The 14,687-nt window shown below is 34.2% G+C and overlaps 1 protein-coding gene across 1 annotated transcript in view; it reads right to left on the bottom strand.

Annotated features, from left to right (window-relative positions):
* The window catches only part of KCNH7 (potassium voltage-gated channel subfamily H member 7), a 471,595-nt gene that overhangs the window by 17,159 nt on the left and 439,749 nt on the right, over positions 1 to 14,687 (bottom strand). The window contains exons 10-12 of the mRNA XM_012440583.3: positions 12,859 to 13,111; positions 9,613 to 9,818; positions 7,298 to 7,394 (exon numbers count right to left, since the gene is read on the bottom strand). Coding sequence (XP_012296006.1) covers positions 7,298 to 7,394; positions 9,613 to 9,818; positions 12,859 to 13,111 — 556 coding nt within the window. The remainder of the gene's footprint in view (positions 1 to 7,297; positions 7,395 to 9,612; positions 9,819 to 12,858; positions 13,112 to 14,687) is intronic.

Genomic DNA, 14,687 nt, shown 5'->3' with positions numbered 1-14,687 from the left:
CCCCATTGGTAAGGAGAAAATAAAAATAACCCAACCCCTATTTTATTTCTGTATTCATTGCTGCTGGACTATCACCCAAGCCATATGAACAAATTATTTGATACAACCCCACTGAAAAAGCATTTTTTCCATTACATACTAGATAAATTAAAGCTTCATTTTCTGCCACATAAAATGGAAGTTGAAATGACAATCTATTTGTGGATTAAAAATGGAAACTGTTCAGGCTTTGGCTGGAAAATTGACTGATGTAATATGTACATGAAATTGGGCAGCTGAAATGCATTATAATTAGCCTCCAGGTCCTTCTAAATTTTGATGGATTGTACTATTTTTGCCTTTTTCTAGTTAAACTGAATTATTTGATAGACATTAAATAGCACCAGGTACTATTTTTTTCTTAATTCTATTTATATTCTATGTAGAAATAATATTCTAAGGGCAGTTATCTGATTGTATAATCTCTCCTGTTACCATCATTTTATACAAAGAAAAATTCTTGCCTGCATAATTAAACCTCAAATTTCCTTTTGATTCACAAGACGACAAACCTTTTTTTCTCCCTTGTTTTTATAGGCAAACAGTTCATCTCCTTCTCTTTTTCCACAGGACACAATTCTAAAGCATTTGTGACTTGTCTGATGAGTGTCTCTCTGGGTTTAGAATGGATTCAAGAGCATAGAGTAAGTGTCCTAATGGAATGGCTGACTCATTTATCTTAAGAATGATAATATAAAATCCTTCCTTTCAAAAACCTGGAATAAACATTTGTGCTCACTCCATCTTTTATGGAGTCTTCCTCTCAGATTAATTACCATTTTTATTTGTCAGACCCAAAAGGGAGACAAGCTTTGGTCAAAGAGAAGCATTTAAGGTGCTCTCTCAGCATTTGAGTTTTAGATTTCCCACTGGTGACAACTTAGAAATAAGTTGAGAAATTTCCATCCAGATGCCTTGAAAAAATATTACATTGGAAAATTGGAGTTTAAAATATATTTTTTCATTTAAGATCACATATGTTAGGCCCCCCATAGCTCTAAAGGATGTTGAAAGAGGACTCGATGCATATGTTTTATACAAATACAAAAATTAACAATTTTAAAAATTAAAATAAAAGATGCATTTGGGGAAACATTGGTTTAAAGGTAAAAAGTTTCAGATATGCATAACGGATAAATTTTGGCACTCTATTATATAGTATAGTAACTATGGTTAATGTATTATATACTTGAAAGTTGCTGAGATTAGATATTAAATGTTCTCCTGACATACACACACACACACACACACACACACATTGTTAACTATCTGTGTGATGAATGTGTTTAAATTAGCTTGAGTGTGAGAATCATTTCATAATGTATACAAATATGAAAACATCACTTTGTATACCATAAATATGTATTTTTACATATCAATTATACCTCAGTAAAGCTTGAAAAAAATCAAAAGATACTTTTATAGATCACTAAAATGGATAACAAAAAGCTAAGCATTATTTGTTATTGAGGAAGCTATTTCAAAGACATACCGAAGTATAATACCAATATATTTAAATAATTTAATAAAACTAGAATAGAATTATCCCTATTCTATAAAAACAAGTTTATCAGTGAATACATTTACCCCTTCAATAATTTTCATAGGAGTTATTTTATTTTGGAGAATTACTTTTAAAACTTACTGGATTTTGGATGGCAATGGAAAATCACTAAACCAGTATTGCAAAGCGATAGCATTTATTGGTATCCTTTGAAATGCAAAATGTAATGAGTTCAAGACACTTTCACTCTATTTTCTGGAACATTGGATTTTTCTTGTTGAGCAAATATTGAAGAGCTCATTTTAATAAGATTATATGGATAGGGAAATGGGTAAAGTTTTCTTCCCTACTCTTGGGATGCGTGTATCTCTTGAAAAGCGTTCTTGTTTGTGTTCCTGCACGCAGACTCAGACTCATTTCGTCCAATCTTTCACATTGATTTACAACTCTTCAGTTGTTACAGGTAGATCTTTAACACTGTTTCAGTTTTTTTACTCTTGTGCCTTTTTTGTTTTGTTTTGTTTTGTTTTTCATGCTTAGCAGTTTGTTCTTTACAATGGAGTATATTGTGAAAATCTATTAGCAAAAGTAAGAGGGTCTTTGGAGCTCCAAGAATTGTTTCCTGGCTTTTGGAAATCAAGAGGGTAAGAATATTTCCAGATTAGGAAGGACAAACTCAGTATTCTTTAACTTCACAGGCCAATGTCCCTTTTGCTAAGAAAAATTATTTTCTTTCTGACTCAATAATTTTTTCAAGTCCTATTTAGTTGAGGCTACTTACCAACTTTATTCTTGAACATTGTTCTTTATGCTTTTGGGAAAAGAAGTAGGAAAAGATATAGAGAAGGAATATTAAGAAGAATGAGTTCAGATACTTCTGCAGAGTTCTGATGAGGAATGGGAGGCAAAGGAATCAATGCCAAATCTGTTGGTTTGGGAGATGTGACCTCAGGTGACCTCAATGCTTTAGTTAAAAAATATAGCAATAGGATTTCTCTTAAAATGCATAACATCAGTAAGAACTAATTTTCACAATGTTTGAGGAGTTTCCAAGGAATAAAACTAATAGAGTAAAAAGTTTCCTCTTCAAGTTTCTCTTTTTTTCTACTTACTACTTTGTACAAAATAGTACAAATAATTTCTGCAGAATTCTGTAGAAACACTTAATTTTTTTCTGCTAAAGTAACTGGAAAATGTAATGAAAATTAAAGAGGGTAAGTATGCAGATATAATTACAATTCAGAAGGAATTTCCATTTGTCTCCTTGTTAACCAATGAGGAATTTTCTCTAAAAAGTTGAGACAAACTTTTGAAAACTAAAGTAGAAATAAACATGAAAAGACTCAGGGCACTTAGCACACAGTGGATACTCAATGATAATGGACTCCAAGTAAACGTGATTGTTTGTGCCTGGTTATGCTGCTGCCCTCACTGGATTATTCTCTGCCAAAAGGTCACAGGCACCCTAATTAGCCATTAGTAGCCACTTTGATACTGTATTTTCTGTCAACAGAAAGGGTTGAGCAGCACACTGCAAATATTTGGTCATATAAGCCCTGTAAGTAAACATACATAAGTGTTTGTGTGTAGTGTATAATGGCACATTTATATATATATATATATATACACACACACACACACACACATTTATATATTTTATAATATATAAAATATTATATACATATGTATATTTAGATATCCTGTGCCATTATACATGCTATTTTACAAATAAACCCTGTATATTATGCAATACACACAACATAGAATTGTAGAAGAATTATTACTCCTATGACCTCTTGGACCTGGCTCATACTGGAGTAGGCACAATCCAACTTTTAAGACCATGTAAATAGAGGTGACTTTTCAGCATTTTTCTCATTTATTTCTCTTCTGCCCAGTCATCTTAACAATGCTCATGGCCACTGAGCAGATCAATGAAGCATCATTTTTGTTCTTCACTTCTGTAATAATATTTTACTTCCATCTCAGTAACTGTAGCACTTCTTTCTACAATGAACATTGTCATATTGGGGAGGTCCTGGGCACCTCTATGCCAGAATTTTAGGAAGAAAAGATAGATACTTGAAGAAACCTTTAAAAATACAAGGTGCTCTCAATTTTCTACCTGCATTTACAAATCTCTCCCGTAGGGAAGTGGGAATTTTCCTTAGACAAAAAATATACAACTCATGAGAACAAGTCACCCTCATCGACAAATTCATCATGTATTCAATATGAGTGTATAATTTGTTTTTCAGCTTGCCAGAGGTTCTAGATATTTCATTTAAAAATTGTATCTTATTCAATGTGAGCTCTTTAGCACCTTATGGTAGGCATGATTGGAAGTGAAGTGGCAGAAGGCAGGTGTGGACTGAAGCCTGAAAATTTCCATTGTTCCACTCGGGAGGTAGAGAGTGGCAATGCAGGACTCAAACTCTGTCTGCTGCCAGTGACCAGCAACACGGTCTTCCCTCTGGTTCTTGATGCCACAGCTGATTTATAGTCATCAACACTCTTGAATGTCTGCCTTCAAGGTTTCCTTTCATATGAACAATAAACTAATGCTACATAAATGAATGCATTTCAAGGGAAGATTTCAGTTTCTGTATCCACAAATCGTTTAGCAGCAATGATCCCTGAAAGTTCTCTGTTCTTTATATTATGTGTATTTTTCTCCTATATTTGATGCTACATCAAGAAGTATTTAATGAATGCCTACCTTAAGAGCATTAGATTTGGATGACAGGGACTAAATTGATTTCAACAAATTTTATATTTGCCCACAGCACCCTGGATTCCTAAAGTCTTTGGAATAGGCTCTTGGGCTCTGGCTAACTGGAGTTGTGTTTTCACGTGACCAACTCATGATAACTTACTGGCACAATCAGGAAACTTCAAAGCGCTGTAGGCAGAAAATCCCTTAGCATCTATACTTTATATAAAATTGGTCTCATAGACTAAGCTTGCGATTAAAGGGACAGTATTCAAAATCAGCAGAAATGTCTAGTTGCATGAGCACAGTACAAATTGTGACATTACTCTCAGGGCCTTATCAGGAGATAAAAACATTAGATTATTTAGCTTAAGAACGAGGAAACCAAACAAGATTGAAAGGAGATTTAACAAATCTTCAACTATGTGGAGGACATTATTATATTGACAACATTGTTAACCTGTTTTTCATTTCCAGTGAGATAAAGATAAGAGATGAACTTCAGGATAAGGAATTTAGATTAAGGCCGTGGAAGAACAGCTTAATAGTAATGGTTCTGATTTTAGAAAAAGTCACCAAGAAAGTAATTAAAGACATTGCAGAACAAAATGATCAACTATCTATGAATAATCTATTGTTCTACAATCAGCCAGGGGAATCAATAATTAGTCCAATTCAACAAATATTTCTCAAACATTCTTTGCTAAAGTAATCTACAGTTTAGCAAAGGAAAAGGAAAAAAATATACCAGACATTGTGCAGAGCATATTTTGACAATATTATGAGAAGTAAGTGCTTTGAGAATTCATAAAAAGAGAGGCTTTACATGTGAGGAGATCAAGAAACAATTCACATTAAATATATCATTGGCGATATTGATAAAAAATATAATTTTAGTGGATGAAACTGGTATGGTATGATATTGTGTATGTATGTGTGTTCATGTGTGTGTGTTTGAGAACAGGGAAGCAAATTTTGATGAAAGGAATAGTATAAGCAAAACCACAGAAACAATGTACATGGAGGAGTGGGCAGTTTGTTTCCACCGAAATGTAGAGCAAGCTGAAGCTAGTAGATGATCTCTTCTAGAAAGAGGATTCATAGAGGAGAAAAGACGTGAAAAAGAGAACTTGGCATAAAAAGGCAAGAAAAGGGAAAAGAATAAAAAGGAAGATGGTCAAGTTCTATTTCATTTATTCTTTCCACAGATATTTGTTGGGCATCCACTGTGAAGCAAGCACTAAAACTACAGGGGGCCAAATATTTTCCACTTCCACAGAACTTACGATCTAGAGGTGGACAACATTGATTAAATAATGATGCAAACAAACCCAGAAGTACAACTGGAGTAAATGTTGCTGAAGAGATGAACTGATGGGGAAAGGAGAGGAGTGATGGGAGTAGTTAAGGGAAGGATATTATGAGATAAGACTGAAGAGGTAAGTTAAGACCCACCCTATTAATTATTTAGGGCATGGGATGTCCTTGGAGGGCTTTGAATATGTGAGTGACATAAAAATAACTGCATTTAGAAAAAAAAAATCACCGGAAGTCCAGTGCGGAAAAGAAGAGAGAGGGGCAAGTTGCATGTGGAAAGGCAAGTTGGAAGGCTGCTTCAATATTCCAGGTGGCAAATTATGGTAGCTCGGCCCAAAGTTGTGGCTTAGGAGATGGAGACAAGTGAAACAAAAGGAGACCTAGTTTGAAGACTAAATGGAGATTTATTGAAGGTAGTAATAATAGGCCTTATTGACAGAGTTTGCTGGAGAGGTTTTGAGAAGTTTGGCTCTGAGATATCTGGCTTGTACAATTGGTTAAATAGAGACACCATTTGCACAGGCATGGGAATTGAAGAAGAGACAGGTTTCCATGGTGCGCCATGAGCTCAATTTAGGAAATGTTGAGTTTGAGCTGCCTTTGAGACTTCAGGTTGATGATTTTATGGGCAGTTGGATATGTGGGACTGAAGCTCAGGTGGTCTGGGATTAGTATGTAAATATGAACATCTCCTATGTGAGGATATAATTAAATGATGGACATAAATGGGATCACCCAGGGAAAGAGTATGATACAGAATGAGAAGAAAAAGGGGCCTAGGACTATGCCTTAAAAACACCAATAAATTAACCCTGGTGTAGAAGATAATAATCTTGAAATTATCTTCAGGGAGTTCATGAAGGTAGGAGGAAAATAGGAAGACTGAAGTATTACAGACGCAAAGAAAAGAGTATTCAAGAAAAAGAGGAACTGGTTCATAGTGAAAGAGGCAGCTAAGGGGCCAAATAAGGTAAAGACTAGAATGTTTATTGGATCAGCATGGGGCAAGAGTGGAAGCTTCTTCAGGAAAACTTTCTCTCATCTGCCCAGAACAATTAAATGTACACTAATGTGCATTCCCACTGATAAATCCCTATTCTTGTTAGAGAGCCTACTAAGGGTGTGTCTATCTCCCTCTCTAGGGAAAACGAGGGATGTTTTGCACAACTTATTTCTCAGAATTTTGAGTAGCTCCTTGGAAATGTGAAATGTTAAATAAGTATTTGTTGGTTATCTGAGCAAAGCATAAAAAATAGTCAGAGAAGCAGAAAAACCTGGAGAAAACAAGAAGTGACAACTGCCCCAGAGCCTGAGGATGAGAAGGACTAATAAATGTGGCCTTCATCCCTGTCATGCATGCTTGTGGGGCATGTAAGAGGATTGTTCTGTTGGTCTGAAATGACAGTCCTCCTTTCAGGACACTGCTCAGAACTATAAGGCATAGTCAACTGTTATTAATTGACCATCTTTTAAAAATCAATCTACTCTATTTCTTAATCTGTGATGTCCCTGTGAATATCAGATGGGTTTGTTGAATGATATCGTTGAGAACTGTCAATCAGAAACTGAAAACCAGATCATTGGCTACTGAATAAAGCAAAGCGTCTCCTCTCCTAAAGCCTGAGTAAAATTTACTCTTGAAATCAGAAGTATAATGAAGATTTAAGTAAGAAGGCTAATTACCATATCCTCTACATTTAAACTGTAGAAATGGAATGAATTACCTCTCCCTCCTTCACTTTCAAATGACAGTTTCCTTCTCCGTAGCTTACAGTTGTCTCCTTCAGAATCATTCATGGATTGTGATCGTAGGAGATCAGCCTTTGTTAATAGAACAGGAAGATAAAATGAAAGATTACTCAATTAGAACATAATGTACTATCAGTAAACTACTATTTCATATTGTTTGAACCACCTTGAGACTTCTTATTAGATTGCAGGCAAACAGCCACAATACTTTGCTTAATATTTGTCTCTTAATTATAAAATATATTGATAGGACAATTTTTAGTACTTTCACCTTTTGCTTAGGAAATTATAGTGTAGAAGTTATTTATGAGAAATGTTTAGGGATGATGTTAACATTTAAAGACAAAATATTTATTTATGTGGAATGTGTTTTATGTGACTTGGTAAAGTTAAAATAAGAATAATACAGTTGACCCTTGAACAATACGGGCTTCAACTGTGCAGGTCCACTTATACATGAATTTTCTTCTTCCTCTGCCATTCCTGAGACAGCAAGACCAACCATTCCTCTTCCTCCTCCTCCACAGCCTATTAAATGTGAAGATGATGAGATGATGATCTTTATGATAATCCACTTCCACTTAATTAATGGTAAATATATTTCCTTGTTCTTATGATTTTCTTAATAACATTTTCTTTTCTATAACTTACTTTATTGTAAGAATATAGTATATAAAAATATATACAAAATATGTGTTAATTGACTGATTAGATTATTGGTAAGGCTTCTAATCCATAGTAGGCTATCAATAATTTAAGTTTTTGTGGAGTCAAAAGTTATATGTGGATTTTCAACTATACAAGGCTTGGTGCCCTGAATTCCCATCTTGTTCAAAAGTCAATTGCAGTAATTTAAAGAACTTTGCTTAACTTATAGTACTCCAAAGAAAAATGTATAAGCTAGTTAAAATTAGCTATGATGTTTAAATGACATGGTAATTATCACAAGGTTAAATTTCACAACAATAAATACAAGGTCGAATTCCATAAACATTACACTTTGAACCCTTTATTATTTTGCTCCCAGCTCCTCCTTCTTCCCTCTCTGGTTCATTCTGTCTAATACTGTCTACCTTGTAAATAAAAATGGAAGCTCCCGTTTATTTGAGTGCTGACTAAACTTTTATATAAAGAAGTTAAGAGAGGTAGGTATTTTTCAAGGCAAAGTCAGAATGAGGTTAGTGACATAAAACTGGGATTGTGACAAATTACTGAATTAAAACCATTATAAAAAATATGCTTTTAATAACTAGACTTTTTCCATCTCAATTTAAAAAAACTTCGGTGTTTTAAAAAGAAAGAATTATCTGAACTGGCACGTCAGGATATTAAATGGTCTCTAGGGGTCCTTAAAATTTCTCTTTCTCTTTTAAACCTCTCATGGTACTTGGAAATGACTACAAATACAGAAAGTATTAAATCTACCCCCCTTTTACCTAACTATTGACTTCAGGATTTTTTTCCCCAGAGAATATATTAGTTACCATTTAAATACACTGGCAAGTATCAGACACTCAGTATTTGATTTCTGATTTAAAAAAGCACTTAGAATTGGAGTGGAGTTGTGAAATTTTTGGGGAAAAAGGATGGAAGAGGAATAACCTAGTAATAAAATTTGGGTTACAGCATAAGTTTTATAGCCATAGAACAGTAATAGCTCATAAGGGCACATTTTCACAGTAGAAAATTGTGAGAAACCTAAGGGCCACACTCGAAGTTTATTCTAGGTTAACTTACATTTACAATTATTTAAACTGTTATTTCTATTCGACCATATATTCTTCATTCTGCAGCATTAAAACTGACAATACTATAAAACCTGACTAATTTATACTTCTCTGATTTGGAAATTATATTAAATAGAAAACTAAATTTGAATGAGATTTTTTCATTATTATTGTGTAGACATTGATAACCAATGTATAGTATAAATAATAGCTGTGAAAACATTTTAACCTCTATATAAGATAAACTCAAGCAATTTTCAACAGCTTAAAATCATTCATTTCTAGCAAATAATTGGCACACTATAAACAAAGGCTATTTTAACTCAAGTATGTCACCTAAGGGTTTCTACAAGATCAAACCTAATTGATCTACTTGAAATTATTCAACATATTTGAAAGCAGTTAGGCTACATTTCTTTCCTTTAATAAATAAATTTTAATATTCACCTGGCCTTTCCTTCCAAATATTCAAAATTGGCAAACTTTTGCTGCAATATTTTGCTTGATTTTTCAAAAGAATTTGTGTAATTCAAGAATAAAATAAAAAAACAGTTAACATATACCTTTGCACTCTCATGCCTTAGGTTGAAAGTCAACTCTAGGTTTGTTAGAAAGTGATCGGAAAACTCAGGATACATATCCAAAACCTCTAGCAAGTCTTCTCGCTGAATCTTATGCAAGTCACAGTATGTGAGGGCTCTTACGTCTGCATTAGACTTTCCGGGTTTGGCATAAAGATGAACCATTTCTCCAAATATATCATTTTTTCCTAAGAAAAGGAAAAGAAAAGAAAAAGAGGTGGAGAAAGGGAATCCAAATTCAACAATTTCCTTCTAAAAGTAAAAGGAGGTCATTAAACAATTAATCAATCCCTGATCCAGAGATTTCAAATGTAAGAGCCAACAGCCCACAGTCACTTGGGCAGCAAAGTTTCAGCACCTCAACTAAATGCCCACCCCATGTTTGCTGACTGGAAATTTGTCTCTAAGGGTGACTGGTCTTTTTATTTCCTTATTTTGATTATCTGGCTAAGCATCTAGAATGTAGCAAACATACCTTCAGTCCAGTATGCCCCACTTTCCTCGCATAGGGTCTTGCCATAGAGTATTTTAAAGATACTTTCAGGTAGGTGTGCTCTGATTTTGTCAATCCAGGAATATGAGAAAGGCCACACTGAGTCAGATTCATAATCCTTCTGTCTTGGGATGGTCTGTGCAGGTGGTGCTGAGCAAGGGGTTATGGTGGAGTTGTTTTAACACTTAGTGGATTAGTGGAACAATTGGAACACACCTTGTTTCCTAATACCACTTTTGAACTTGCCCTTAGTAAGTATATCCAATTGCTTAATAAATCTGGTTATATTTTCTCAACATACATAGTCCTGCTTTTTGTTATATGGCCTTTGTTTGGGAAGTTTGTCCTTCTTGCTCTTCTGTAAAATCTAGGATTTTTTCAGTGTCTAACTTCTAACAGGCCTTCCCCATCACCTCTGCCTAGTCACATACGACCTGCTTTACAAGGTCTTATTCAATGACAAAGATAAGAACAATAGCAACAATAACAAATATTTATTGAGAACTAATAGATGCCAGGCACTGTGTCAAATGCTTAGGTGTGTTGCCTCAATTTATTCCTAAAATAACTTCATGAAGGAATTACTCACAATTATCCCAATTTTATGAATTCAGAAAGCAGTAAAGAGATAAACTAATTAGTCTAACATCACCTTCTTAGTTAAATGAAGTGGAGGGAGGGAGACAGCAGCCAGAAGTAAATCCTATGCATCCTGACTCCAGAGCCAAAGTTCTTACACACCTGATACTGTATATTTAATCTTCCAATGATGTCCCTGAATGGCATGGCCACTTAGATTTTTCTGTTTCTGACCATCAAAGTACTTAAAATTGTACTTGTGGTATCTATACTTAATAAATACTGATATATTACTTGATTATATAACTTTTAAAGATAATCAATGGCAATGTAAAACAGTACTCTCTCGTATCTATCCTGAAGCTTCTTTTTATTTTTAGAAAAAATTCCTTGGGTATATTATTTTAGTTTTTGGTAGACAACTTCATGTATACTTCACTGTAGAAGCTATCAAAGACTTTTAAATAATAAGGTTCTAATTAATAAAAAAATGCTGTAATATTCTTGTTTTACAAGGGAATTCAATAGTGAGAAATTGAACACCATATCCTAGCTTTGTAAGAAATACTGACATTAGAAAGGATACATTAACTACGGTTTAAATAAATATGTATCAGCCTTCCAAAAACAGGATAAATGATCATAATTTGTAAGGATTTTCGGGGCCGACTTACATGGAAATAGGGACAGAAAAGGGTAATCTCCTGATATTTTTTACAGTTTTGGTAGCTTAGTGTATATATTACTGTTTTTAAGAAAGCTCTGAACTATATTAAGCATGGGCTTTGTATTTCAATTACCAACATGACTGTATTTGAGCCAGGAGCAAGCCAGTCCATGTATATGGCTTAGCATCACTCTAAAATTACTACTTGATGAAGCAAGAAAGCTTGTTACCTTCTTGTAGAAGCCAGGACTGGCTGATTTGAAGTTCAGAAATGCAATGAAGCATCCTCCTTCCCTGGCAATATAGCAGGGCAAACTGTCCTGGCCAAATCTAGTGAAAACCTAACTTGATTGTGTGACATTGAAATGATTTAGAATATGTATTTATTCTTTGTCAGCTTATTGGATAGAAAACCAAATTGTACACCTTAGTCAATTTGGGAAATTAAAAAAAAAAAAAACTAACATAATAAAATTATCAAAATACATAAGAAAATCACTTGAATATCTTTATTCATGTATTTGAGTTCTATGCTATGTCATACTCTGGTTCTGTATAGCAGCAGGGAAAACAGACAACATCCTGTCCTATTGGAGATAACCATCAAATATGAACATCAAAAACTGAATGACAGAAAATCATTGAATTACATGCTCACTATTTAAGTGGAACTTGATAATCCACAGGGGAAAAATGCAAATTTTTATAGAAACTAAGGATAGGTGTTATTATAGGGAGAGTGAGGCTTAAACCTACCAGCTATGTGGTAGGAGAAGAAAATAATTGACTGTATTTTTCTCTGTTTCCTTGTTCTTCCCCACTGTCCTAATATTCTAAAGAAGAACTACAAGTTCACATGGCCTAAATTTACTTTTAAAGAGGCAGATTAAACATGTGCTTTCTTTTCACCCAAATTATTACTAATTTCGTCTCTTTATCACCTCTATCCCTGGTTGTTACGTTCATAGGTCTATTTTAATTACCTAGTTAAGGACTGTATGATTCCATTTAATCAAACACAGTAGGTAAAAGTGCAAAAGTGCACAGTGGTTAAATTAAATCCATCAAAACATAAACCCAGTTCATGGCAGGGCTTTGGCACATGCTGGCAAGTATTTTCTGCAACACATATATTTTATTTTTAGGTGTTGAGGGATCAAGCATGAAGCTAAGATCCTCTAACATAAAAAAAGGAATATGATTACTATTTTCCTAAATTTGGCTTCAAATGTCTAGGTGGCTGCCAAGAACTTAAAGAGAATCATCGAAGCATTTACACGTTGGAGAAAAAGTGAGACAGTTAAGAAAACATATTTTCTGCAAGGTTAATTTGGTTTGAACTGAATTTTAAATACAGCTTACAAATTACTCACTACTCTTAAACCATTCTTATAAATACATACATCAGTCTTTTTTTTTCTAATCATTTTAAACTATGCATTACAAGCTAATCACTGAATCTGTCACCATGCACTTCTAAAACACTCACCCAGAATAGCCACCACAATGTCATCTTTGAGAATTTCAATGGAGCCTCTGGATAAGAAATAAAGTGCAGTGAGGACATCCCCACAGTGAACGAGGGTGTCTCCTGGAGGTGCGTGGGTGGTCTTGAACTTCATTGCCAAAGCTCTGAGGCAACCTTTACTTGCCCCCCGAAAGGCTTTGCAGTTTTGCAGCAATGTCTGGTTGAGATGTAGACAAATGTCAGCTTGTAAGCATTCTGGGAAACCCTTTAGGACCTGAAGAAAAAAAAAGAGAGTTTCATACTACCAGCATTCTGGGTATCTCCGCCTGAAATACAGTCTATTTCTTGCTCACAAAACTGCAGGTGTAGTCACTGTCACGCTGGAGTTCCTACAACTCTTCTACCTCGCCTACCTTAATGAATACTTGGTTTGCTAAACATGTCAAAATTTTTAACTCAAATACTTGTTCTCTGAATTAACTGCAGGCATTCAGATTCAATACAAATGCTGTCTCATTAAAATGTAATGCCTACAACTTTTCACACTGCTTCTCTTTCCCTGCATTATGTTATGTGGCATACTGTGTACAGATATAATGCAATGTGACAATTAATAAGACATAACTAATGAAAGGTGGTACAACTAGAAAGACAATCAACCTTTTAAAAGAATCTCAAGTCAATTTAGGTTGTCATTTCTGGTATACATCTTAGTTATAATTAGTAAAAATGTTGATCCTGAAATAGCCATGGTATTTGTAAATGTCATATACCAGAGTGTGCTATTAGTTTACAGTATTTGGAATATTTATGTTTCATATACACATTATGAATACTAAATATTTTGATAAGCACTGAAAATAGAGAAAGGCAAGGAGAACAACAAAAACACTTTAAAAGTGTAGTCCAATATTCTGAAGTGGAAATTGCACCAGAATTTGCAGAGCATACGTAAGCTTCTAAAGTGCTACTGTTTTGACAGCCTATTCAGGGGCTAATTTAAAACTTGTTGAACAGATTAAACAATAGCTTGTGACAACTGCTACTCAATCTGAACTGAATAAAATTATTTGTTATTTTCACACAATTTTCAGTATACAATGGTTCAAAGACATTCAACTTTTGCTTCTCTGTGTCCTGCTATTTTGGGTATTGTATGTAGATTTTAATTTTTATGTTGATGTTCTCCTAACAGTACAAGCAGAATTATTTAAATACGCTTTGATGTAGAGGAATGGGACATCGTATAGTGCAATTTATAGTGCAATTATGCAATTTGGAGATTTCCTATCTGTTTGGATCAACCTTGGTATAGAATATATAGCTAAAATAGAGCTACAAGTAATCATGAATTGTTTGTAAGGCAATTCCAATGTATTTGGCTCACAGAGGAACTTCAAATTAAATCATATGAGAAAAAACATATAATTATTACTATTTCTAAATATTCAAGCAAGCACAAGGATCCTACTATGTATAGGATCACTTTGATGCAAATAGTCAGACTTGTATATTATAAAGAGGATTAATAAGATACCTGAAGCACAATAGTCATGATACTGTGCTCTTGTTTTCTTCACTGTGTGGAATCACTCACAGAAATGGATAGGGAGCATTTTAGATGAAAATTCATAAACCTGAATTCTAGTCACGGATTTGCCACAGGTTGACTCTTGTACAAGTCACTTCACCAATCTGTGTTTCTCTACCATAGAATGAGAATCTTTGCAACATTGAATTTAGCCAAATTTCAATAAACTACTCATAAATAGTGTGCCAATTGTTAGAGACAGCTCATCCAGCTTGGTGATGCTATAGGAAATCAGGTTTTCATCCTGAAGAATCTGTAT

The sequence above is a fragment of the Aotus nancymaae genome, unplaced genomic scaffold (assembly GCF_030222135.1).
Source record: "Aotus nancymaae isolate 86718 unplaced genomic scaffold, 86718_ANA_hifiasm-v0.15.2.pri h1tg000029l, whole genome shotgun sequence".
NCBI classification, from domain to species: domain Eukaryota; kingdom Metazoa; phylum Chordata; class Mammalia; order Primates; family Aotidae; genus Aotus; species Aotus nancymaae.
This window is presented reverse-complemented; position numbering and strand designations above follow the sequence as displayed.